The sequence below is a fragment of the Anopheles funestus genome, chromosome 2RL (genome assembly GCF_943734845.2).
Source record: "Anopheles funestus chromosome 2RL, idAnoFuneDA-416_04, whole genome shotgun sequence".
In the NCBI taxonomy this organism is placed as follows: domain Eukaryota; kingdom Metazoa; phylum Arthropoda; class Insecta; order Diptera; family Culicidae; genus Anopheles; species Anopheles funestus.
In genome coordinates, this window is record NC_064598.1 from 89816214 (window position 1) to 89844056 (window position 27843).

Sequence of the window (27843 nt, forward strand, 5' to 3'; positions counted from 1 at the left end):
AGCCGAAGAGCACAAATTTTTCAAACAAAACAGCATGAAATGGGGGAGGTTTACATAAAAAAAACCACACGAGTGTTCTCGATAAAGACACAGGTGCTAAATAGAAGAGGAAAGTGTATGGGGAAATTGGGAACTTGGTTTATGTTAGGTGGCATCTCACTGTCGACGGCTCAAGGGTCGAGGTGTCGCATGCACTTAAACCAGTAATTGTGCTGTGGAACCATACTTGTGGGGACAAGATTCAGGGTTAAAGAGGGATTGTTTTGATATAGTATTATAAGCCCTTCAAGAAGATTTTCTTTTACCGATTCATTTGTTTTTCGCTACATATGAAAGCCATAATATAGTTTAAACGTTTTTATTTTTTCTGTCTGTCTTTTCCACGTTACTCATTGTTCTACCTTTTTATTTTCAAGAATACTATATTGAGTGATTTGTTAGGACGAAATTTTCCGCTATTCTGTTCAACTAAGCAAATAACGAAATATCTTTATGTTGCATTAAGTAGTGTGTATTATTATTCCCTTCAAACGCTCAGGATGTGAGTGTCAACATCATAACTGTACATTAGAGTGAAAGTTGCGAAATTGTGAACCACAAAAAAAAACATCCCCACGTTGTGAGTCGTCGAGGAGAGTAATGACACACACTTTTTTTCTCTTTCACATTTACCATTTTATCTTAAGGTGTAATTTTACATCCACCTCGTTTGTTTATTTCCAAGAATCTTTTTAATACAGTTTAATGAATAAAAAAAGGAATTTGTTACGATAAATAATAGCTAATCGTTATATTGCTAAACCTTATCCATTTGAGAAATAAGCCCCCGAATAAGTCTTACGACCCACTACCGTGCACAGAGCAACAACAGTAGCGCTAAAAGAAGCGTCCAAAGGAAAGACACTCTCTCCAGTCCTACCACCGCGTGATTGCATTCGTTTCCAAGGCACGTGATACAGGACGAGTCCTTCACATTGGAACACAGCCGCCAAGTGTCTTCACTTAAATCCGCCACACAGCCTCGAGCGAAAATACGCTTTCGTGCATCACGCATAAGGTAGCAACCGCGTCTCTCGTACGGTACAATACCACGACACTCTTCCACCGACCACTGATCGTCTGTACAGCCTTCCTCACACTTTGCACAGATCTGCAACTGCTCGTTACGCTGATTACAACCTGCACCAAGGCACACGTGTACAGTGTCCGGTTCGCATTCAGCTTGCCGTGCGTCTCCCACACAACCACGATGGAAGAAGGATGTTAGCAGCGATGTGTCCTCACTGTTCTGCTCACCTGTGGTATAGCAAGTGTAACAACCAACACCAACTGCTGAAATATCCGATGAGCATCGTTGTGCTACAGATCGTTCGAATCCCCATTTGCATCGTTCACCAGCTACATCCTCATCACACAGGACACATTCATTTAGCTCCACAGAGTACTCGTCCGCATTACAATCGTTTCCAACGGTACAAACGTGACAGTTGGCATCTGCGGGATTGCAGGCAGTTTCCTCCGAAAGGCAACCCCTCCTAACGGTGTACTTGTCCACAAAGGTGTAACAGGCATCGGTGCGACCGAGCAGAACATCGGGACAAACGGTACCTTCGGCTGTCTGTGTTAGCTGCGCACAATCTGGCGCTTCGCAATGATGGCAGGTAAGGGAATTGGGACTGATCGGTGGATGTTCATTGCAACCATCCCCGCTGTCACACGTAACACATTCCTCAGGACATTCGGCAATGGAATCTGATAGACATCCTCGTCGAATATTGGTAGAACTAGCAGCGTACGTATAGCACACATCATTTGCACTGTATTGTTGACAGACGGACGGTGTTTGCTGTGCCACATCCAAACAGTTGGCCCCGGAACACTGATAACAATGTAACCGATTGGAAGGGAACAATGCGCCATTGCATGAATCACCTTCGGAGCAAACTTGACAGGTTGCATCTGTTCCGCTACATAACTCTGGAGATACATTGAACTCATTCGCACAACCCCGCACAGTATAACCGTCATCTGGGAAATAAAACCGGAATTAAGATATCAGTACCTTGTTGACCTCCTCAAGGATATTCTAGCAAATTACTTACCGTCGATTATCGTAGCGCAGCCACCAACAGGACATATTTTCCTACTTTTTCCTACCGATGTTGGCTCAATGCAGCTTGGATCGGTCTTTGAGGAGCAGGTGATACACTCCAACGCACGAGGTTCCACATTACACCCATCGGAAGAATCACAAACACGGCACAATCCTTCGTTCTGGTCGCACTCCTTCGCATCTAGCAACTGTCCAACACAACCCTTCTGTGGACGATCCATAAAGCTGTAGCACATTTCACCATCTTCCCTGTAAGGTTCGCAGATTGTTGGTTCCAGTGATGGATCGGAACAGGATTCTCCCTCACATTGGTAACACTTTAATCGTCCCACTGGAAACAGCACATCATTACAGCCAGAAGAATGGCAAAGTTGATAGGATCCTTCCGGTGCTTGTCCCTTGCTGCAGGTGTCCTGCTCGTACAACTCCGAGCATCCTTTAACGATGAGTGATGAACCGTTGGTAAAGTGTTTAACGAATGTTACGCAGCTTCCTGTCTGACACGGAACGAGCATGTCTTCCGAAGCTCCGAGCACATCCCCACATCCTGTTTCACCCTCACAGGCAACGCACCGGACCGGTGATCCATTGCAATGGTCGCAAAGACAGAGTGAACATTCACTGCTCGCACCATCATTAGCACACTTGTCACGTAAAGACACAGCAGCATCACTGAGGCAACCCCTTGCAAGGATCTCACCGGCAAAGGAGTGCACGTAGCAGGAATCCTGTCGGCCAAGCAAGACCTGCTGGGTGCATCGTTCGTATCGTACCGCCTCTTCACATTCGATCGCACGTGCACATTGGGCACATATGAGCTCGTTGGAGCGTGTGCTAGGTTCCGTATTGCAGGCCGATTCAGAACCACACCGGACGCAAAGATCCGGATGTTCAATACACGGATTAGCTGCCACTGGGTCAGACACGCATCCTCGGAAGGTTTCTCCAGTGTCTGAAAGTGTGCATTAATGAGATAAGAGATAAGAAACACACATCTCACATCTCAATACGGAAGCAAATGTACGACTCACCCGAGACATATGTGTAGCACTCATCGTTTGCATTGTACTCCTGACAGACGGACATTTGAGTAGAACTTTGAATCTCGTCACATGTGCTTCCTTGGCATTTAAAGCACTGCCGTCTATCTACTGGATAAACGGCATCATTGGACATGGAACCGTCGAATGTTTGACACATGCCACCCAATTCACATTCAACTTTAAAATCCTCAGAACAACCTTTCCGGGTGGTTGTTTCTTCCAGCAAAGAAACACACTGTCCCGTCCCGCATGCCTGAAGCAATGAGCTATGATTCGTCTCATCCAGATTATCTGCACAACCCGCGTACGTGTCCGTGTTGCAGACGAAACATTTCACACTTCGCACATTACAACCACTCTCCGGGCAGAGTTTACATCTTGCATCCGATGGGTCTAAACACTGGCCAGCGATAGAGGCACCACTTTTAGTGAGGTCACTGAGACATCCTCTTTCGAGTGTTCCGTCCGAATTGAAGTAGGAATAGCATTGCTCGGTACGACCGAACAGAATCTCTGTCCGACATGGTTTTACGATGGCCGGTTCGGTTGCATCAATTGGTGGGCAATCCTCATTGCCCGAACATTGGGCACAGCTGAAAGAATTCTGGACGAGTGCTCGCTGATCGTTACAGGCTGTTGTGTTGCACTTCTGGCAGGGTGGTTCGTATGGTTCTGTACGCTGCTGCGTACATCCTCGCTCTACAGTCGTCTCATCTGTTGGCGATGATGAAATACGTGAGTGTGTGGGGTCATAAAGTCACAGGTATACTACATCAACCCTATACCTTGGAAATAGGTGTAACAACTATCTTCTCCCTCGCGGTAAACATCACAGTACTGAGCACTGTTCTTCGTCGGATTAAGACACTCGATCGTACCAGTACACTGGTAACATTTGATGCGATCTTTTGGCAGTGCTCCACCGTTACAATGATCACCCGTACAGCGAAGACACGTTCCATCCGTTTCGGAACATTTGGCTAGCTGTTCCTGTTCGAAGGTGTCACTGCATCCACGTACTGTGTGGCCATTATCTAAAGGGTATAAAAAATGGTGAAAGATCATGTGAAGGCCTACACATGTCCTATCCTTACCGTCTATAAACGCCACACACTCGTCGCTTTCGGTGCACGTAGTGGACTCCGTACTGCTGAGGCTGGGTTCGATACAATCGGCCGGCGTTCCAACCATTGTGTTACACACGTAACACTTGTTGCGATTACAAAGATCTCCAAAGCAGCGTTCACAACGATCACTTGCACTTCCGGCAGTACATTCATCATACCACGCCATGCTTTCGCTGAGTTCCGACACGCATCCTTTCGCGGTCACCAATAACTCACTGTAAAACGTATAGCAACCACCACCGTCGGTGCAAGTTTCTTCCGTAGGATTTTCATCACATGCCCGGTTCGTGCTACACTTCACACACAGCTTCGTGTCGCTAAAGCTATCATACTGGAGATCGTTGCAGCCACTATCGGTACAGCTCTGACACGTTACATCCTCCCGTTGGCAGAAGGAATCATCCAGCAGACAACCACGCTGCGCAGTGGAAGCCGACTCATACCACGTGTAACACTTGGCGTTTGCAGTATCGTACCGCAAACATGGTTCCGGCATGATCGCTGACTCCGCTAGACGAGCACACTCTTCTCCACCGCACTGGTAACATTGGAGACGATCCACCGGAAAAAGACCCACATTGCAGCCATCGTTGTAACACTCCACACAGTGAGATGAATCCCGACATTCGGGATGCTCCAAAATGTTACCGCGCACTACCATGCCACTCTCGTCGAGAAACGACACACAAGATCCATGGAAATGTGTCGTTGTTTCCAGCGCATTGAAATCCCCCCTTATACATTCGATATCACCCCGACAGTCGACACACTGCACGGGTCTTGCGTTTCCTTTCGATTCCGTCGACACATTGCAACGAGCGGCGTTCATGTTGCCGTTACAAAGGACAAACAGATTCAAACTGCTAAGGCATCCCTTCGTTACACCAGAATCGGACGTGTATGTGACGCACGCATCGAAAATCACACCCAGCTGGTTAGGACACTCGCTCAGTATGTTGTAATTGGCACAGTTCTCACTATCAGCACACTGCACGCAGCTAAATTCACGCGGTACGGCCAGATTGTTACAGGTGTCGAATTCACACACCGCACAATTTATCCCATCGTCACAGTCGACCAGTGCATCCTCGGGTGCACAGCCGCGACTGATCGATCCGCTCGTTTCGCGCTTCGTGTAGCACTGGTTCGTTGAAGGATTTAAGCAGAGCATCGTGTCGGTTTCAGGCGTCACCTCGGCACAGTCGGTACACACGTAACAGGTGGCCCAATCCGTAATCTTCAAACTGTTACACGTCCGTTCGGTGCAATCCTCTATTATGATGTAGTTGTCGATCGGTTGCGGCATTTCGCTCCGGCAGCCACGATCGATTCGATCTCCAACAAGCCCGGTTATACAGTGATCTCCATCAGCAGCGCAAAGCTTTGTCTTCTGCACGATGGGCGATAAAACGTCCCGACAGTCTGTGCACGAGTAGCACAAGCTTAAAGCTAAACGATGTAAAAAAAAGAAATCAGAGAAATTCTACAAATGGTTGTGTCTTTCCTTACCTTTACTGTTACAAAATGGCTGATCGCAAAATTTGCAATGCTCCTCATCGTTCAGACAAAACGATGGAGCCTGTTCGGCACAACCGTACATCGCTCTGTCTTCGTTTTGATACTGAAAGCAACCGTCCGACTGTTGGCAAATGTCTCCATGCTCCTCACCGACGGAACAGTCTGCGTCCGCTTCCGTGTCGCAGCTAGAACACACACTGTACACGCCATTGCAGTTCGGTTCCCTGCATGTGAAACAATCTCTGTAACCTGCCGGACAGTCGTATTCTGTGCAGCCACGCGTTACTACGCCACTGTTGGATACGCTCAGAAAGCAACGATCGGTCGGTGAAGGACAGGTAATGGGAATGCACGACAGTACATTCTCCGAACAGTCTTGATAGCAAGTCATTGGTGCCTGTACTTGTGCAATAGCGTTTGTGAGATCTTCGAACGTTATCGTACAGTGTGGGTCATCGCTTCCCGTGCCACACTTCGCTTCGGGATCCGTGGTACAACCACGCACAATGGTACTACCGTCTGTGAGAGACAAAAGCGTTACATTACACCGCCAACGATACGAACGGATGCTGCCAAATGCTTCTACTTACTGTTGTAAATGTAACAACCATCCTCAGAACCACGGTACAGCTGACAGTATTGTCCATCAGCAGATTGCTGTTCCATCCAACAAGACTCACCCTCACACTGGTAACATTGTCGACGGTCTGTTGGAAAAATGCCTCCATTTGAACCGGCCAGTTGTGTTTCCCTGCAAGTACCCGGTTCACAGGGTGTAAAGAAGTCTTCTAAACAGCCTCTCACTGTGTGACCTTCGGTGTCGATCTCCATCCGGCAGACACCACCAGGGCAAAGGGCATATCGAAGCGCTGCAACGCTCTTATCCCCCAGCACACAAACAAGCCCATCCGTACGGGTATTACAACTGATACAGTGTTGCCGATTGCACTGGACATCTTTACAGCCGCTACACCTTGTATCCGAAGGATCGTAGCACGCCTCAGCCAACGCAGGATCCAGATCCAGTATGCATCCCTTCTTCATCGCTCCGACACCGTCCGAGTACAGATAGCACTGATTGGTGAACGACCTGTCCGCACAGTTGTGGGTAAGCATTTGCTTTTCACATTCCTCCACACCGTTACACTCATCGCAAAACCTTGCGACCTGTGCCGATCCTCCATTACACTGATCGTCCTTACAGGTCGCACAGTTACGATCAAGCTGACACTCAACGTACGCTTCGTCCGTGTTGCATCCACGGATGAGTGTTTTGGTTTCTTCCGTTTCGGAATCTGCCAACAGCATAAAGCAGCTGGTGGCCTCACTATTGCTACAGTAGCTTAAATCCGCACCATTAACTTCATCACAGCCAACACACTGATAGCACTGGAGATGGTCGGGAAAGATCCGATCGTTACAACCACTGACGTCACACAAATCAAACACATCGTACGGTGGAATGCTTCCGCTAAAGCAGCCACGATGTGTCTGTTTGGTAGTTGCTGTACGTGAATGGTAAGAAAATATAGTAATTTAAATATCTTTCTTTCATATATTTGACAGTACACAAGATTAGTGTTGGGTCAAGTAGCTCTTTTGCAACAGCGGAGCGCACCGCTCTCGCTCTCTAAAGTGTGCGGTGCGCTTGAGGTAGCTCCACACGGAGCACTGCACACAGGAGCGATTGTGCGATGCGCTCCCAGGAGCGAATTTTCGCAACACAAGGAGCGATGCACGCAGGAGCGATTCCTGCGATACAGCTACCTCTCTTTCCCGTGGGCTGTGCGGGAGCGCGAACAATAAGATGACCGGAGCGATTGAAATACCTCTCTCGCTCTTGACACACTTAAATTTTTTTTATATTTTTATAATTTTTCATCTGTTTTCTTATTTAAAGCATTACTTGAGTGAAAAAAACTTAGTTCAACCAATTGGCACTAAAATAAATCAATTTAATTTTTTTTGCAAAATTTCCCAAAAAAATGGCAAGGGGTAAGCCTTATGAAATTTTCGAGTTGAAAATTTTTTTAAAATTTTTTTCTGATTTTTTATTCTATTTCTAATTTACAGCATTATTTGAGTGAAAAGAAACACATTGCGACAAATTTGCATGAAAATATATCACATTTATAAATTTCGCTAAATTGCTCAAAAATGAGGAAAATTTGACATTTTCTCAAACAGGGTAAGGAACTTGGTTCGTCGTTTAACTTCTGGCACAGACATCTGAGGGCATGGCCGTCCAAGAAGAAAATGTAGCCATTGATGCCATCTATCGGTCACAAGTTAAAGATTGGCGATCCGTTGGATACCGACCGAGTTATAGGCAAAACTTGGCGCAAAAATGTGGAAAATTTTACATTTACTCAAACACGGTAAGGAACATCATTCCTCGAATAACTTCTGGCACAGACATCTGAGGGCATGGCCGTCCAAGAAGAAAATGTAGCCATTGGTGCCATCTACCGACCACAGGTTAAAGATTGGCGATCCGTTGGATACCGACCGAGTTATAGGCAAAACTTGATGCAAAAATGTGCCTTTGTTAAATTTTCAATTTTTTGATTTTTTTTATTTTTTTATTATTTTTCACTCTTTTTTTTATTTAAAGCATTACTTGAGTGAAAAGAAACACATTGCAACCAATTGGCATTAAAATAAATCAATTTAATTTTTTTTTGCAAAATTTCCCAAAAAAAACGCAAGGGGTACCCCTTATGAAATTTTCGAGTTGAAAATTTTTAAAAAATTTTTTTCTGATTTTTTATTCTTTTTTGTGTTTAAAGCATTATTTGAGTGAAAAGAAACCTATTGCAACAAATTTGCATGAAAATATATCACATTTATAAATTTTGCTAAATTACTCAAAAATGAAGAAAATTTTACATTTTCTCAAACAGGGTATGGAACTTGGTTCCTCGAATAACTTCCAGCACAGACATCTGAGGGCATGGCCGTCCAAGAAAAAAATGTAGCCATTGGTGCCATCTACCGACCACAGGTTAAAGATTGGCGATCCGTTGGATATCGACCGAGTTATAGGCGAAACTTGGCGCAAAAATGAGGAAAATTTTACGTTTTCTCAACAGGGTAAGGAACTTGGTTCCTCGAATAACTTCCGGCACGGACACCTGAGAGCATGGCCGTCCAAGAAGAAAATGTAGCCATTGGTGCCATCTACCGACCACAGGTTAAAGGTTGGCGATCCGTTGGATATCGACCGAGTTATAGGCGAAACTTGGCGCAAAAATGAGGAAAATTTTACGTTTTCTCAACAGGGTAAGGAACTTGGTTCCTCGAATAACTTCCGGCACGGACACCTGAGAGCATGGCCGTCCAAGAAGAAAATGTAGCCATTGGTGCCATCTACCGACCACAGGTTAAAGATTGGCGATCCGTTGGATATCGACCGAGTTATAGGCGAAACTTGGCGCAAAAATGAGGAAAATTTTACGTTTTCTCAACAGGGTAAGGAACTTGGTTCCTCGAATAACTTCCGGCACGGACACCTGAGAGCATGGCCGTCCAACAAGAAAATGTAGCCATTGGTGCCATCTACCGACCACAGGTTAAAGATTGGCAATCCGTTGGATACCGACCGAGTTATAGGCAAAACTTGGTGCAAAAATGTGTCTTTGTTAAATTTTCATTTTTTTGATTTTTTTATTATTTTTCACTCTTTTTTTTATTTAAAGCATTACTTTTGTGAAAAGAAACACATTGCAACCAATTGGCATTAAAATAAATCAATTTAATTTTTTTTTGCAAAATTTCCCAAAAAAAACGCATGGGGTACCCCTTATGAAATTTTCGAGTTGAAAATTTTTTAAAATTTTTTTTCTGATTTTTTATTCTTTTTTGTGTTTAAAGCATTATTTGAGAGAAAAGAAACCTATTGCAACAAATTTGCATGAAAATATATCACATTTATAAATTTTGCTAAATTACTCAAAAATGAAGAAAATTTTACATTTTCTCAAACAGGGTATGGAACTTGGTTCCTCGAATAACTTCCAGCACAGACATCTGAGGGCATGGCCGTCCAAGAAGAAAATGTAGCCATTGGTGCCATCTACCGACCACAGGTTAAAGATTGACGATCCGTTGGATACCGACCGAGTTATAGGCAAAACTTGGCGCAAAAATGAGGAAAATTTTACGTTTTCTCAACAGGGTAAGGAACTTGGTTCCTCGAATAACTTCCGGCACGGACACCTGAGAGCATGGCCGTCCAAGAAGAAAATGTAGCCATTGGTGCCATCTATCAACCACAGGTTAAAGATTGGCAATCCGTTGGATACCGACCGAGTTATAGGCAAAACTTGGTGCAAAAATGTGCCTTTGTTAAATTTTCATTTTTTTGATTTTTTTGATTTTTTTATTATTTTTCACTCTTTTTTTTATTTAAAGCATTACTTGAGTGAAAAGAAACACATTGCAACCAATTGGCATTAAAATAAATCAATTTAATTTTTTTTGCAAAATTTCCCAAAAAAAACGCAAGGGGTACCCCTTATGAAATTTTCGAGTTGAAAATTTTTTTTAAATTTTTTTCTGATTTTTTATTCTTTTTTGTGTTTAAAGCATTATTTGAGTGAAAAGAAACCTATTGCAACAAATTTGCATGAAAATATATCACATTTATAAATTTTGCTAAATTACTCAAAAATGAAGAAAATTTTACATTTTCTCAAACAGGGTATGGAACTTGGTTCCTCGAATAACTTCCAGCACAGACATCTGAGGGCATGGCCGTCCAAGAAGAAAATGTAGCCATTGGTGCCATCTACCGACCACAGGTTAAAGATTGGCGATCCGTTGGATACCGACCGAGTTATAGGCAAAACTTGGCGCAAAAATGAGGAAAATTTTACGTTTTCTCAACAGGGTAAGGAACTTGGTTCCTCGAATAACTTCCGGCACGGACACCTGAGAGCATGGCCGTCCAAGAAGAAAATGTAGCCATTGGTGCCATCTATCAACCACAGGTTAAAGATTGGCAATCCGTTGGATACCGACCGAGTTATAGGCAAAACTTGGTGCAAAAATGTGCCTTTGTTAAATTTTCATTTTTTTGATTTTTTTGATTTTTTTATTATTTTTCACTCTTTTTTTTATTTAAAGCATTACTTGAGTGAAAAGAAACACATTGCAACCAATTGGCATTAAAATAAATCAATTTAATTTTTTTTGCAAAATTTCCCAAAAAAAACGCAAGGGGTACCCCTTATGAAATTTTCGAGTTGAAAATTTTTTTTAAATTTTTTTCTGATTTTTTATTCTTTTTTGTGTTTAAAGCATTATTTGAGTGAAAAGAAACCTATTGCAACAAATTTGCATGAAAATATATCACATTTATAAATTTTGCTAAATTACTCAAAAATGAGGAAAATTTTACATTTTCTCAAACAGGGTATGGAACTTGGTTCCTCGAATAACTTCTGGCACAGATATCTGAGGGCATGGCCGTCCAAGAAGAAAATATAGCCATTGATGCCATCTATCGGTCACAGGTTAAAGATTGGCGATCCGTTGGATACCGACCGAGTTATAGGCAAAACTTGGCGCAAAAATGAGGAAAATTTTACGTTTTCTCAACAGGGTAAGGAACTTGGTTCCTCGAATAACTTCCGGCACGGACACCTGAGAGCATGGCCGTCCAAGAAGAAAATGTAGCCATTGGTGCCATCTATCAACCACAGGTTAAAGATTGGCAATCCGTTGGATACCGACCGAGTTATAGGCAAAACTTGGTGCAAAAATGTGCCTTTGTTAAATTTTCAATTTTTTGATTTTTTTGATTTTTTTATTATTTTTCACTCTTTTTTTTATTTAAAGCATTACTTGAGTGAAAAGAAACACATTGCAACCAATTGGCATTAAAATAAATCAATTTAATTTTTTTTGCAAAATTTCCCAAAAAAAACGCAAGGGGTACCCCTTATGAAATTTTCGAGTTGAAAATTTTTTAAAATTTTTTTTCTGAATTTTTATTCTTTTTTGTGTTTAAAGCATTATTTGAGTGAAAAGAAACCTATTGCAACAAATTTGCATGAAAATATATCACATTTATAAATTTTGCTAAATTACTCAAAAATGAAGAAAATTTTACATTTTCTCAAACAGGGTATGGAACTTGGTTCCTCGAATAACTTCCAGCACAGACATCTGAGGGCATGGCCGTCCAAGAAGAAAATGTAGCCATTGGTGCCATCTACCGACCACAGGTTAAAGATTGGCGATCCGTTGGATACCGACCGAGTTATAGGCAAAACTTGGCGCAAAAATGAGGAAAATTTTACGTTTTCTCAACAGGGTAAGGAACTTGGTTCTTCGAATAACTTCCGGCACGGACACCTGAGAGCATGGCCGTCCAACAAGAAAATGTAGCCATTGGTGCCATCTACCGACCACAGGTTAAAGATTGGCAATCCGTTGGATACCGACCGAGTTATAGGCAAAACTTGGTGCAAAAATGTGCCTTTGTTAAATTTTCATTTTTTTGATTTTTTTGATTTTTTGATTATTTTTCACTCTTTTTTTTATTTAAAGCATTACTTGAGTGAAAAGAAACACATTGCAACCAATTGGCATTAAAATAAATCAATTTAATTTTTTTTGCAAAATTTCCCAAAAAAAAACGCAAGGGGTACCCCTTATGAAATTTTCGAGTTGAAAATTTTTTAAAATTTTTTTTCTGATTTTTTATTCTTTTTTGTGTTTAAAGCATTATTTGAGTGAAAAGAAACCTATTGCAACAAATTTGCATGAAAATATATCACATTTATAAATTTTGCTAAATTACTCAAAAATGAAGAAAATTTTACATTTTCTCAAACAGGGTATGGAATTTGGTTCCTCTAATAACTTCCAGCACAGACATCTGAGGGCATGGCCGTCCAAGAAGAAAATGTAGCCATTGGTGCCATCTACCGACCACAGGTTAAAGATTGGCGATCCGTTGGATACCGACCGAGTTATAGGCAAAACTTGGCGCAAAAATGAGGAAAATTTTACGTTTTCTCAACAGGGTAAGGAACTTGGTTCCTCGAATAACTTCCGGCACGGACACCTGAGAGCATGGCCGTCCAAGAAGAAAATGTAGCCATTGGTGCCATCTATCGACCACAGGTTAAAGATTGGCAACCCGTTGGATACCGGCCGAGTTATAGACAAAACTTGGTGCAAAAATGTGCCTTTGTTAAATTTTCATTTTTTTGATTTTTTTGATTTTTTTATTATTTTTCACTCTTTTTTTTTATTTAAAGCATTACTTGAGTGAAAAGAAACACATTGCAACCAATTGGCATTAAAATAAATCAATTTAGTTTTTTTGGCAAAATTTCCCAAAAAAACGCAAGGGGTACCCTTTTGAAATTTTCGAGTTGAAAATTTTTTAAAAAATTTTTTCTGATTTTTTATTCTTTTTTGTGTTTAAAGCATTATTTGAGTGAAAAGAAACCTATTGCAACAAATTTGCATGAAAATATATTACATTTATAAATTTTGCTAAATTACTCAAAAATGAAGAAAATTTTACAGTTTCTCAACAGGGTAAGGAACTTGGTTCCTCGAATAACTTCCAGCACAGACATCTGAGGGCATGGCCGTCCAAGAAGAAAATGTAGCCATTGGTGCCATCTACCGACCACAGGTTAAAGATTGGCGATCCGTTGGATACCGACCGAGTTATAGGCAAAACTTGGCACAAAAATGAGGAAAATTTTACGTTTTCTCAACAGGGTAAGGAACTTGGTTCCTCGAATAACTTCCGGCACGGACACCTGAGAGCATGGCCGTCCAAGAAGAAAATGTAGCCATTGGTGTCATCTATCGACCACAGGTTAAAGATTGGAGATCCATTGGATACCGGCCGAGTTATAGACAAAACTTGGTGCAAAAATGTGCCTTTGTTAAATTTTCATTTTTTTTATTTTTTTATTATTTTTCACTCTTTTTTTTATTTAAAGCATTACTTGAGTGAAAAGAAACACATTGCAACCAATTGGCATTAAAATAAATCAATTTAATTTTTTTTGCAAAATTTCCCAAAAAAAACGCAAGGGGTACCCCTTATGAAATTTTCGAGTTGAAATTTTTTTAAATTTTTTTTTCTGATTTTTTATTCTTTTTTGTGTTTAAAGCATTATTTGAGTGAAAAGAAACCTATTGCAACAAATTTGCATGAAAATATATCACATTTATAAATTTTGCTAAATTACTCAAAAATGAAGAAAATTTTACATTTTCTCAAACAGGGTATGGAACTTGGTTCCTCGAATAACTTCCAGCACAGACATCTGAGGGCATGGCCGTCCAAGAAGAAAATGTAGCCATTGGTGCCATCTACCGACCACAGGTTAAAGATTGGCGATCCGTTGGATACCGACCGAGTTATAGGCGAAACTTGGCGCAAAAATGAGGAAAATTTTACGTTTTCTCAACAGGGTAAGGAACTTGGTTCCTCGAATAACTTCCGGCACGGACACCTGAGAGCATGGCCGTCCAAGAAGAAAATGTAGCCATTGGTGCCATCTACCGACCACAGGTTAAAGATTGGCAATCCGTTGGATACCGACCGAGTTATAGGCAAAACTTGGTGCAAAAATGTGCCTTTGTTAAATTTTCATTTTTTTGATTTTTTTGATTTTTTTATTATTTTTCACTCTTTTTTTTATTTAAAGCATTACTTGAGTGAAAAGAAACACATTGCAACCAATTGGCATTAAAATAAATCAATTTAATTTTTTTTGCAAAATTTCCCAAAAAAAACGCAAGGGGTACCCCTTATGAAATTTTCGAGTTGAAATTTTTTTAAATTTTTTTTTCTGATTTTTTATTCTTTTTTGTGTTTAAAGCATTATTTGAGTGAAAAGAAACCTATTGCAACAAATTTGCATGAAAATATATCACATTTATAAATTTTGCTAAATTACTCAAAAATGAAGAAAATTTTACATTTTCTCAAACAGGGTATGGAACTTGGTTCCTCGAATAACTTCCAGCACAGACATCTGAGGGCATGGCCGTCCAAGAAGAAAATGTAGCCATTGGTGCCATCTACCGACCACAGGTTAAAGATTGGCGATCCGTTGGATACCGACCGAGTTATAGGCAAAACTTGGCGCAAAAATGAGGAAAATTTTACGTTTTCTCAACAGGGTAAGGAACTTGGTTCCTCGAATAACTTCCGGCACGGACACCTGAGAGCATGGCCGTCCAAGAAGAAAATGTAGCCATTGGTGCCATCTACCGACCACAGGTTAAAGATTGGCAATCCGTTGGATACCGACCGAGTTATAGGCAAAACTTGGTGCAAAAATGTGCCTTTGTTAAATTTTCATTTTTTTGATTTTTTTGATTTTTTTATTATTTTTCACTCTTTTTTTTATTTAAAGCATTACTTGAGTGAAAAGAAACACATTGCAACCAATTGGCATTAAAATAAATCAATTTAATTTTTTTTGCAAAATTTCCCAAAAAAAACGCAAGGGGTACCCCTTATGAAATTTTCGAGTTGAAAATTTTTTAAAATTTTTTTTCTGATTTTTTATTCTTTTTTGTGTTTAAAGCATTATTTGAGTGAAAAGAAACCTATTGCAACAAATTTGCATGAAAATATATCACATTTATAAATTTTGCTAAATTACTCAAAAATGAAGAAAATTTTATATTTTCTCAAACAGGGTATGGAATTTGGTTCCTCTAATAACTTCCAGCACAGACATCTGAGGGCATGGCCGTCCAAGAAGAAAATGTAGCCATTGGTGCCATCTACCGACCACAGGTTAAAGATTGGCGATCCGTTGGATACCGACCGAGTTATAGGCAAAACTTGGCGCAAAAATGAGGAAAATTTTACGTTTTCTCAACAGGGTAAGGAACTTGGTTCCTCGAATAACTTCCGGCACGGACACCTGAGAGCATGGCCGTCCAAGAAGAAAATGTAGCCATTGGTGCCATCTATCGACCACAGGTTAAAGATTAGAGATCCATTGGATACCGGCCGAGTTATAGACAAAACTTGGTGCAAAAATGTGCCTTTGTTAAATTTTCATTTTTTTGATTTTTTTGATTTTTTTATTATTTTTCACTCTTTTTTTTATTTAAAGCATTACTTGAGTGAAAAGAAACACATTGCAACCAATTGGCATTAAAATAAATCAATTTAGTTTTTTTGGCAAAATTTCCCAAAAAAAACGCAAGGGGTACCCTTTTGAAATTTTCGAGTTGAAAATTTTTTAAAAAATTTTTTCTGATTTTTTATTCTTTTTTGTGTTTAAAGCATTATTTGAGTGAAAAGAAACCTATTGCAACAAATTTGCATGAAAATATATTACATTTATAAATTTTGCTAAATTACTCAAAAATGAAGAAAATTTTACAGTTTCTCAACAGGGTAAGGAACTTGGTTCCTCGAATAACTTCCAGCACAGACATCTGAGGGCATGGCCGTCCAAGAAGAAAATGTAGCCATTGGTGCCATCTACCGACCACAGGTTAAAGATTGGCGATCCGTTGGATACCGACCGAGTTATAGGCAAAACTTGGCACAAAAATGAGGAAAATTTTACGTTTTCTCAACAGGGTAAGGAACTTGGTTCCTCGAATAACTTCCGGCACGGACACCTGAGAGCATGGCCGTCCAAGAAGAAAATGTAGCCATTGGTGTCATCTATCGACCACAGGTTAAAGATTGGAGATCCATTGGATACCGGCCGAGTTATAGACAAAACTTGGTGCAAAAATGTGCCTTTGTTAAATTTTCATTTTTTTGATTTTTTTATTATTTTTCACTCTTTTTTTATTTAAAGCATTACTTGAGTGAAAAGAAACACATTGCAACCAATTGGCATTAAAATAAATCAATTTAATTTTTTTTGCAAAATTTCCCAAAAAAAACGCAAGGGGTACCCCTTATGAAATTTTCGAGTTGAAATTTTTTTAAATTTTTTTTTCTGATTTTTTATTCTTTTTTGTGTTTAAAGCATTATTTGAGTGAAAAGAAACCTATTGCAACAAATTTGCATTAAAATATATCACATTTATAAATTTTGCTAAATTACTCAAAAATGAAGAAAATTTTACATTTTCTCAAACAGGGTATGGAACTTGGTTCCTCGAATAACTTCCAGCACAGACATCTGAGGGCATGGCCGTCCAAGAAGAAAATGTAGCCATTGGTGCCATCTACCGACCACAGGTTAAAGATTGGCGATCCGTTGGATACCGACCGAGTTATAGGCAAAACTTGGCGCAAAAATGAGGAAAATTTTACGTTTTCTCAACAGGGTAAGGAACTTGGTTCCTCGAATAACTTCCGGCACGGACACCTGAGAGCATGGCCGTCCAAGAAGAAAATGTAGCCATTGGTGCCATCTACCGACCACAGGTTAAAGATTGGCAATCCGTTGGATACCGACCGAGTTATAGGCAAAACTTGGTGCAAAAATGTGCCTTTGTTAAATTTTCATTTTTTTGATTTTTTTGATTTTTTTATTATTTTTCACTCTTTTTTTTATTTAAAGCATTACTTGAGTGAAAAGAAACACATTGCAACCAATTGGCATTAAAATAAATCAATTTAATTTTTTTTGCAAAATTTCCCAAAAAAAACGCAAGGGGTACCCCTTATGAAATTTTCGAGTTGAAAATTTTTTAAAATTTTTTTTCTGATTTTTTATTCTTTTTTGTGTTTAAAGCATTATTTGAGTGAAAAGAAACCTATTGCAACAAATTTGCATGAAAATATATCACATTTATAAATTTTGCTAAATTACTCAAAAATGAAGAAAATTTTACATTTTCTCAAACAGGGTATGGAATTTGGTTCCTCTAATAACTTCCAGCACAGACATCTGAGGGCATGGCCGTCCAAGAAGAAAATGTAGCCATTGGTGCCATCTACCGACCACAGGTTAAAGATTGGCGATCCGTTGGATACCGACCGAGTTATAGGCAAAACTTGGCGCAAAAATGAGGAAAATTTTACGTTTTCTCAACAGGGTAAGGAACTTGGTTCCTCGAATAACTTCCGGCACGGACACCTGAGAGCATGGCCGTCCAAGAAGAAAATGTAGTCATTGGTGCCATGTACCGACCACAGGTTAAAGATTGGCAATCCGTTGGATACCGACCGAGTTATAGGCAAAACTTGGTGCAAAAATGTGCCTTTGTTAAATTTTCATTTTTTGGATTTTTTTGATTTTTTTATTATTTTTCACTCTTTTTTTTATTTAAAGCATTACTTGAGTGAAAAGAAACACATTGCAACCAATTGGCATTAAAATAAATCAATTTAATTTTTTTTGCAAAATTTCCCAAAAAAAACGCAAGGGGTACCCCTTATGAAATTTTCGAGTTGAAAATTTTTTAAATTTTTTTTTCTGATTTTTTATTCTTTTTTGTGTTTAAAGCATTATTTGAGTGAAAAGAAACCTATTGCAACAAATTTGCATGAAAATATATCACATTTATAAATTTTGCTAAATTACTCAAAAATGAAGAAAATTTTACATTTTCTCAACAGGGTAAGGAACTTGGTTCCTCGAATAACTTCCAGCACAGACACCTGAGAGCATGGCCGTCCAAGAAGAAAATGTAGCCATTGGTGCCATCTACCGACCACAGGTTAAAGATTGGCGATCCGTTGGATACCGACCGAGTTATAGGCAAAACTTGGCACAAAAATGAGGAAAATTTTACGTTTTCTCAACAGGGTAAGGAACTTGGTTCCTCGAATAACTTCCGGCACGGACACCTGAGAGCATGGCCGTCCAAGAAGAAAATGTAGCCATTGGTGCCATCTATCGACCACAGGTTAAAGATTGGCAATCCGTTGGATACCGACCAAGTTATAGGCAAAACTTGGTGCAAAAATGTGCCTTTGTTAAATTTTCATTTTTTTGATTTTTTTAATTTTTTTATTATTTTTCACTCTTTTTTTTATTTAAAGCATTACTTGAGTGAAAAGAAACACATTGCAACCAATTGGCATTAAAATAAATCAATTTAATTTTTTTTGCAAAATTTCCCGAAAAAACGCAAGGGGTACCCCTTATGAAATTTTCGAGTTGAAAATTTTTTTTAAATTTTTTTCTGATTTTTTATTCTTTTTTGTGTTTAAAGCATTATTTGAGTGAAAAGAAACCTATTGCAACAAATTTGCATGAAAATATATCACATTTATAAATTTTGCTAAATTACTCAAAAATGAAGAAAATTTTACATTTTCTCAACAGGGTAAGGAACTTGGTTCCTCTAATAACTTCCAGCACAGACATCTGAGGGCATGGCCGTCCAAGAAGAAAATGTAGCCATTGGTGCCATCTACCGACCACAGGTTAAAGATTGGCGATCCGTTGGATACCGACCGAGTTATAGGCAAAACTTGGCGCAAAAATGAGGAAAATTTTACGTTTTCTCAACAGGGTAAGGAACTTGGTTCCTCGAATAACTTCCGGCACGGACACCTGAGAGCATGGCCGTCCAAGAAGAAAATGTAGCCATTGGTGCCATCTACCGACCACAGGTTAAAGATTGGCAACCCGTTGGATACCGACCGAGTTATAGGCAAAACTTGGTGCAAAAATGTGCCTTTGTTAAATTTTCATTTTTTTTATTTTTTTGATTTTTTTATTATTTTTCACTCTTTTTTTTATTTAAAGCATTACTTGAGTGAAAAGAAACACATTGCAACCAATTGGCATTAAAATAAATCAATTTAATTTTTTTTGCAAAATTTCCCAAAAAAAACGCAAGGGGTACCCCTTATGAAATTTTCGAGTTGAAAATTTTTTAAAAATTTTTTTCTGATTTTTTATTCTTTTTTGTGTTTAAAGCATTATTTGAGTGAAAAGAAACCTATTGCAACAAATTTGCATGAAAATATATCACATTTATAAATTTTGCTAAATTACTCAAAAATGAGGAAAATTTAACATTTTCTCAAACAGGGTATGGAACTTGGTTCCTCGAATAACTTCCGGCACAGACATCTGAGGGCATGGCCGTCCAAGAAGAAAATGTAGCCATTGATGCCATCTATCGACCACAGGTTAAAGATTGGCGATCCGTTGGATACCGACCGAGTTATAGGCAAAACTTGGTGCAAAAATGAGGAAAATTTTACGTTTTCTCAACAGGGTAAGGAACTTGGTTCCTCGAATAACTTCCGGCACGGACACCTGAGAGCATGGCCGTCCAAGAAGAAAATGTAGCCATTGGTGCCATCTATCGGTCACAGGTTAAAGATTGGCGATCCGTTGGATACCGACCGAGTTATAGGCAAAACTTGGTGCAAGAATGAGGAAAATTTTACGTTTTCTCAACAGGGTAAGGAACTTGGTTCCTCGAATAACTTCCGGCACGGACACCTGAGAGCATGGCCGTCCAAGAAGAAAATGTAGCCATTGGTGCCATCTATCGGTCACACGTTATAGATTGGCGATCCGTTGGATACCGACCGAGTTATAGGCAAAATTTTGTGCAACAATGAGGAAAATTTTACGTTTTCTCAACAGGGTATGGAACTTGGTTCCTCGAATAACTTCCGGCACGGACACCTGAGAGTTTGGCCGTCCAAGAAGAAAATGTAGCCATTGGTGCCATCTATCGACCACAGGTTAAAGATTGGCAATCCGTTGGATACCGACCAAGTTATAGGCAAAACTTGGTGCAAAAATGTGCCTTTGTTAAATTTTCATTTTTTTGATTTTTTTGATTTTTTTATTATTTTTCACTCTTTTTTTTATTTAAAGCATTACTTGAGTGAAAAGAAACACATTGCAACCAATTGGCATTAAAATAAATCAATTTAATTTTTTTTGCAAAATTTCCCGAAAAAACGCAAGGGGTACCCCTTATGAAATTTTCGAGTTGAAAATTTTTTTTAAATTTTTTTCTGATTTTTTATTCTTTTTTGTGTTTAAAGCATTATTTGAGTGAAAAGAAACCTATTGCAACAAATTTGCATGAAAATATATCACATTTATAAATTTTGCTAAATTACTCAAAAATGAAGAAAATTTTGCATTTTCTCAACAGGGTAAGGAACTTGGTTCCTCTAATAACTTCCAGCACAGACATCTGAGGGCATGGCCGTCCAAGAAGAAAATGTAGCCATTGGTGCCATCTACCGACCACAGGTTAAAGATTGGCGATCCGTTGGATACCGACCGAGTTATAGGCAAAACTTGGCGCAAAAATGAGGAAAATTTTACGTTTTCTCAACAGGGTAAGGAACTTGGTTCCTCGAATAACTTCCGGCACGGACACCTGAGAGCATGGCCGTCCAAGAAGAAAATGTAGCCATTGGTGCCATCTACCGACCACAGGTTAAAGATTGGCAACCCGTTGGATACCGACCGAGTTATAGGCAAAACTTGGTGCAAAAATGTGCCTTTGTTAAATTTTCATTTTTTTTATTTTTTTGATTTTTTTATTATTTTTCACTCTTTTTTTTATTTAAAGCATTACTTGAGTGAAAAGAAACACATTGCAACCAATTGGCATTAAAATAAATCAATTTAATTTTTTTTGCAAAATTTCCCAAAAAAAACGCAAGGGGTACCCCTTATGAAATTTTCGAGTTGAAAATTTTTTAAAAATTTTTTTCTGATTTTTTATTCTTTTTTGTGTTTAAAGCATTATTTGAGTGAAAAGAAACCTATTGCAACAAATTTGCATGAAAATATATCACATTTATAAATTTTGCTAAATTACTCAAAAATGAGGAAAATTTAACATTTTCTCAAACAGGGTATGGAACTTGGTTCCTCGAATAACTTCCGGCACAGACATCTGAGGGCATGGCCGTCCAAGAAGAAAATGTAGCCATTGATGCCATCTATCGACCACAGGTTAAAGATTGGCGATCCGTTGGATACCGACCGAGTTATAGGCAAAACTTGGTGCAAAAATGAGGAAAATTTTACGTTTTCTCAACAGGGTAAGGAACTTGGTTCCTCGAATAACTTCCGGCACGGACACCTGAGAGCATGGCCGTCCAAGAAGAAAATGTAGCCATTGGTGCCATCTATCGGTCACAGGTTAAAGATTGGCGATCCGTTGGATACCGACCGAGTTATAGGCAAAACTTGGTGCAAGAATGAGGAAAATTTTACGTTTTCTCAACAGGGTAAGGAACTTGGTTCCTCGAATAACTTCCGGCACGGACACCTGAGAGCATGGCCGTCCAAGAAGAAAATGTAGCCATTGGTGCCATCTATCGGTCACACGTTATAGATTGGCGATCCGTTGGATACCGACCGAGTTATAGGCAAAATTTTGTGCAACAATGAGGAAAATTTTACGTTTTCTCAACAGGGTATGGAACTTGGTTCCTCGAATAACTTCCGGCACGGACACCTGAGAGTATGGCCGTCCAAGAAGAAAATGTAGCCATTGGTGTCATCTACCGACCACAGGTTAAAGATTGGCAATCCGTTGGATACCGACCGAGTTATAGGCAAAATTTTGTGCAACAATGAGGAAAATTTTACGTTTTCTCAACAGGGTATGGAACTTGGTTCCTCGAATAACTTCCGGCACGGACACCTGAGAGTATGGCCATCCAAGAAGAAAATGTAGCCATTGGTGCCATCTACCGACCAAAGGTTAAAGATTGGCAATCCGTTGGATACCGACCGAGTTATAGGCAAAACTTGGTGCAAAAATGTGCCTTTGTTAAATTTTCATTTTTTTGATTTTTTTAATGTTTTTATTATTTTTCACTCTTTTTTTTATTTAAAGCATTACTTGAGTGAAAAGAAACACATTGCAACCAATTGGCATTAAAATGAATCAATTTAATTTTTTTTGCAAAATTTCCCAAAAAAAACGCAAGGGGTACCCCTTATGAAATTTTCGAGTTGAAAATTTTTTAAAAATTTTTTTCTGATTTTTTATTCTTTTTTGTGTTTAAAGCATTATTTGAGTGAAAAGAAACTTATTGCAACAAATTCGCATTAAAATATATCACATTTATAAATTTTGCCAAATTGCTCAAAAAAAAAGGTAAGGCTATAGCCTTAGGAAATTTTCAAATGGGAGCGCATCGCACGATCGCTCCTGCGTGCAGCGTTCCTTGTGGTGCGAAACTTCGCTCCTGGGAGCGCATCGCACAATCGCTCCTGTGTGTAGCGCTCCGTACGGAGCTATCTCTTTTTCGCGCGGGCTGTGCGGGAGCGCGCACAATAAGACGAGCGGAGCGATTGAGGTACCTCTTTCGCTCTTGACCCAAAACTACACAAGTTCACTTACCATCGTAACCTGTGTAACATCTGTTCTCTTCGAGCACGTTACATTCAATCTTATTTTCCAGCTCATCTTCAACGGCAGGACAATCGTCACAAAAATAGCACTCAAACTTATCTGAAATGATTGAAGTGATCAGTGATCTGGCACGATCCAGATGCTGCAGGATGATCTTACCATCTCGATTACATTCATCGGTGGAGCACGTGCGACAGTTGGCCGTATCTTGACAGTTGATCGAGTAATCTTCGTCACTGCTGCAACCCAAATGGAGTGTCTGCTGTACGTCCAAATATCGGTAGCACTGATCGCTCGTTTCGGGACATTGTTGTACGAAAAAGGGGTCCTGCAAGCATTCCGGATTTTTGCTAGTATCACAGACCACGCACTTGCGTATGTCGTTGCAGATCTGGTCTGGTTCGGAATTGCATACGACACAGGAATTGCTACCTGATGAACAATTCACTTCATAGTCCTGATCGGATGTGCAGCCTCGGTGACCATCTGCAAGAGTGTTGTTAGTAGTGTTCATTAGCATCGAAAATACACAGTAGTTTATCGAAATAAACAGTAGTCGAATAGTGCCAAGCCCGGATTATAAGGCTGATGACAAAGAATTCCCCATCGGCTATCCTCAAGATTTCCAAGCATTACGTGACTGACTCGAGTCTAGTGTCATATTCTGGATTCGGTGAAACTCCCCGGTAAAGGTTTGACCACACGAAAACAGTACGCAGTGTATGACAACCTACTGACCGCATGATCGCTGGACATGGCGTCAGCAAATTCTACAATTTCTCATCTTCAAACACGTTCAGTTTGCAAATTACAAGCCTGAGTCACATTTATAACTGATACATTGCTATAAACAGATATCGGACCTACTCCTGCCCACAATATGCCGCTGGCGACAACTGTTGTAAAAAGCGCTGAAAATAGGAACTGCGTCGTGTACATCCAATATTTATAGCTTGTACTGTATTAGCTCCAATGCCGCCTCCAAGCGCCGTTTGATTGATTGGCGGTAAAACTTCATACGGAGGAGTCGGTTTGTCACTCTTGGCTTTTCTCTTAAAAGCGACCGTTTATAACTTGTTCCGCTATCTATCTAGAATGTGATAATACACCACTCTGTTGCATTGTTCCACTTCCGAATCGGTCGGTTTGCCCTGCCCCGCGATAATAATGGTTTGGTTGATTGTTGTCGAAAAGTGAAGGATTTATGATACCCTTTCCGTTTGTAAATAATAACCGATCTAGTCTAGCGATAGGTTTGCAACAGTTGTTGCCACTGTGAACCATTTTATCATGAAGCTTATCGTATTTGGGTCTAGGTGATAAACAAAACGAAAAACATACAATTTATATTGCCAACCATTGATATGGTATAATTTGGCAACGTTATTTTGTTCGAATTAGGGATCAATTTTCGAGTGGGTCAATTGATTACGTTACGGATTACGTTCGGAGCAGCTGAGGAAGGCAGACACGACTGATAATTACCTGTAGGATTAAGATAACATTCGTCTGCTGACGTTGGACAGATCACGTTCTCACATTCAACCGATACAGCAGATGTACACTGTGCACAACGCGTAACTTGCGCAGTGTTACACAAAATGGTTTCACATTGATCGTAGATCATCACATCATCTTCCGCCTGTTCGAGACAGCCTCGGCTCACCGTTGTCGTATCTCCACTTGCTACAGAACATACAGAAAAAACCCATTGCAACGCGATTAGTTGAACACTACGACATTTTCCACCGTTATCCATCCCAAAACTCACTTAAATACCAAATGCTACAGTCCGATAGACATTCCATCATTTGACCTGGATCGTATGCGTCACATTCTGTACACGAATAGCACAACAGCTGTGATCTTACTGTACCACCAAGTACCACCAAAATCACCAAAACACTTATCACTGGAATCTTCTCTAACCACACTGCACTGGGACCCATTTTCACTCTCCCTCGGAATGTATCACTTTCATCTACTGCTAGGATCACTTCACTGGTCAACCGTTTGTGAACTAAAATACGCCGTAGAATGCTTTTCACACCCGCTTATATAGGGCCAACGATCCGACCGCCCATCTAATGGGCGATCATGATACGAAACCGTTCGTTGATAGCAAACGATCATAAAGATTAAAGCTCAATCCATTTTGTGAATGATTTTCGACAATTGTTTATACTTGCCGTCGGCGGGTTCATTATTACGCTGCGGGAGATTTGGAAAGATTACGACACTTGGAAGTATCTGGTCCCGGATCCGCGTGCCGTGATTATGAATGGAAACGTTTCGTTGTGTGGATTAGTTTGATGGATGAACCGGAGTTATTTATGATCGGTAAGACAATAAAAAAGACCCCAAATTCTGTACAGGATATGTGCATCGCGTACAGTGCAGTGTCCAGGAAGCCACTCGTGTGGAGGTCTGTTATCAGTACAGGGGTGATGGCATTCAATCGACAAAGGCTAAGGTGTGTTCTACTACTATCTATTGGAATCCTTCCGAAAACAATAAAATATCAACGAATGCTTAGATAAATCATCGTCGCTTACAGGTTGTATCGTGTTTAATTGCTTGCGTAAGTCAATAAAACTTTGTGATCACTCGTTAAAGCTTCCGGGTTACTACGACTCAGTCGAGTGAAGTCAATGTTGAGTCATACCGTTAAAGAAATTTTTTCTATACCTAGTGAATCTAGAGCTATAGAGAACTCTCACTATACTCACTAATATTTGATGTGTTGATAATCTATTGCCATCTTAAGGGCTTGAATTCATTCACACGAAAAGTGCCTTATTTCGTACATTTCTTTAAGTGGACATATCTCAAAATCATGGTCGTAATGTTTGGTAAATCAGTAAGTGTTGGAATTTATAGTTTATAGCACGAAAATATTTGAATTCCATTTTGAATTTTACGACATAACGACACAGGATAACACTAGGAGCTATTAGTATAAATCGGACGCACGAAGTAAGGAATAGGGATAAGAAAAATGAACTCAACGCATGAACTACGAATGAACTTTGTAACCGGACAGAATAAAAAACAGTAGCAAACAGAACCTCTAACGTGCAACACATATTTTCTCAAAATATCATCTTAATACCGATTTCCCAATCAGTGAAATTCATACAGTAAGCAAACAAGGTTATTAATGGTCCAGAGAAATCTTTCTCAATTTTCTCCCAAGCTATCAATAAGCAGGACTAACAGAGCAGATACCGAAATAACCAGTTCAAAGCAGTCGGTCGATTGGAATGCGCGTATAGGACTTTATCTGTAGACAGATTGTACCGGTTGTGGTCAGTCAGATAGCTACTAAATCGCCAATTGTGGAATGTATGCATTCATCATCAAAAGCTAGCGGACAGCTACTATGAAGGTATGCTATCTCAGACATAGTGATAAGGGCCATTTATGATTCAGGGCGATGCAAATGACCGTTATCTTGAGCGCTCTTAGCAGACATTATGTCGTCTCGCTTGGTGTCGTAAGAAAGTATAATTATGTAACATTTATTATAAAAAACACTTTAAAAAAACATGTTAAAACATTCCTTTGCAATACTTATAAACTGTTATACAGTTCTTTCGAAAGTGAAACAATCGACTTGAACAAAAAAATGTAGGTGAAATTATTATCGTCGGTGCGTCAGTAACGATTCACGCGCGACATTTTTCTGCTACGTAATGCTGCGAAGCAGAAGAATCTAAAACAGATAGGAATTTCCCACCCAGTATCGGAATGTTTCGATCGTTCGATCAACTCAGTCACTACGGTTGAGACCACCGGGACATTTGCATACACTGTCAGCTACATGACTAGCGAAAATGGAAACCCCTTCGGGAGGTGACTTCTTCGTGCGTCTTGGTGCGATAAGATACTGTGCAGTGTTGTAATCGGCAGCCTTTGATTGGCCACCGGTCGATGCGAAACTCATCTTTCGAATGTTGACATTTTCTAGTGCGGGTGTATATAAAGCAAAGAGATTGTTTAGATGGGTGCATTTGGTGGTTTAGAGCTTGTAGTGTTGTGATGTGATTTTGCCCTGCCGGATTGATAATGAAGTTTACAGTTTATTGTTTTGTAATCGTTCTTGCATTCGTTTCTACGATCGGTAAGTGTTCAAACCTTTTTAACGCTCAATCAAATAGTTTCGATTATTCTTGTGCACCTTTTACTCGACAGCTGAAGGAAACGAAATTCGATGCTTTTCGTGTGATGACTGCACCAAACAAGCGCCTACGATCGTACGATGTGATGCAAAGAATGGGCTCGATCTGAACGCGTTCAGCTACAATCCGACCTACCCCATACTGACACCATCCACACCGCAGTGGAATGCAAACCCTTGGGATCCAATCCTAACTCCACCGACACTGCCACCGAACGGCAATCAAAACAATCCGTGGGATCCATTACTAACACCACCACCGCTCCTTGGTGGTGGTAATAATGGAGACGCCTGGTACCCGGGCAATCCCATTCTAACGCCACCACCATTGAACGGTGGCGGTAATCAGCTGTATCCGTGGGATCCACAGATAACGCCACCACCGCTTGTTGGTGGTAGTACTGCATGGCACCCGGAGTATCCTATTCTAACGCCACCGACCACCTACTATCCGTGGGGAAAAGCGAAAGCACACAGCAAGGAAAATAGGAAGCGTTTCGTATGTGCGACAGTTCGAAGCAAAGGTAAGGCCACCACCACCAACGGAAAGGGGAAGTGAAGAAAAGGTCGTAACTGATTCTTTTT

General features: G+C 40.0%; 2 protein-coding genes across 3 annotated transcripts in view; one reads left to right on the forward strand and one right to left on the reverse strand.

Moving 5' to 3' along the window:
* Window positions 1–13: 13 nt before the first annotated feature.
* Window positions 14–27261, reverse strand: LOC125762096 (uncharacterized). Of its 2 annotated transcripts, XM_049423854.1 has the most exons (11): window positions 24850–27261; window positions 24564–24764; window positions 23238–23564; window positions 23067–23177; window positions 6392–7306; window positions 5793–6320; window positions 4251–5732; window positions 3942–4190; window positions 3145–3870; window positions 2103–3065; window positions 14–2028 (listed from the first exon to the last, which is right to left on the reverse strand). In XM_049423854.1, the coding sequence occupies exons 1-11, from the start codon at window positions 25025–25027 to the stop codon at window positions 848–850; spliced, it is 6861 nt and encodes a 2286-aa protein (XP_049279811.1). In that variant the 5' UTR covers window positions 25028–27261; the 3' UTR covers window positions 14–847. The 2 variants fall into 2 exon arrangements, with proteins under 2 accessions (XP_049279811.1, XP_049279810.1); XM_049423853.1 differs by having other exon boundaries at window positions 23067–23564.
* The window catches only part of LOC125774992 (uncharacterized), a 2461-nt gene continuing 532 nt past the window's right edge, over window positions 25915–27843 (forward strand). Inside the window, exons 1-2 of the mRNA XM_049445372.1 lie at window positions 25915–25938; window positions 27239–27782. Coding sequence (XP_049301329.1) covers window positions 25915–25938; window positions 27239–27782 — 568 coding nt within the window. The remainder of the gene's footprint in view (window positions 25939–27238; window positions 27783–27843) is intronic.

Excerpts from the sequence above, each read along its gene's own strand:
- LOC125762096 (XM_049423853.1), bottom strand. The coding sequence starts at position 25,027 with ATGGGTCCCAGTGCAGTGTGGTTAGAGAAGATTCCAGTGATAAGTGTT. Across the intron at positions 23,565-24,563 it reads ATGTTATCTTAATCCTACAG|ATGGTCACCGAGGCTGCACA; the intron begins GTAATTATCAGT and ends ACACTCTTGCAG. Across the intron at positions 3,871-3,941 it reads TTGTTACACCTATTTCCAAG|ATGAGACGACTGTAGAGCGA; the intron begins GTATAGGGTTGA and ends CATCGCCAACAG.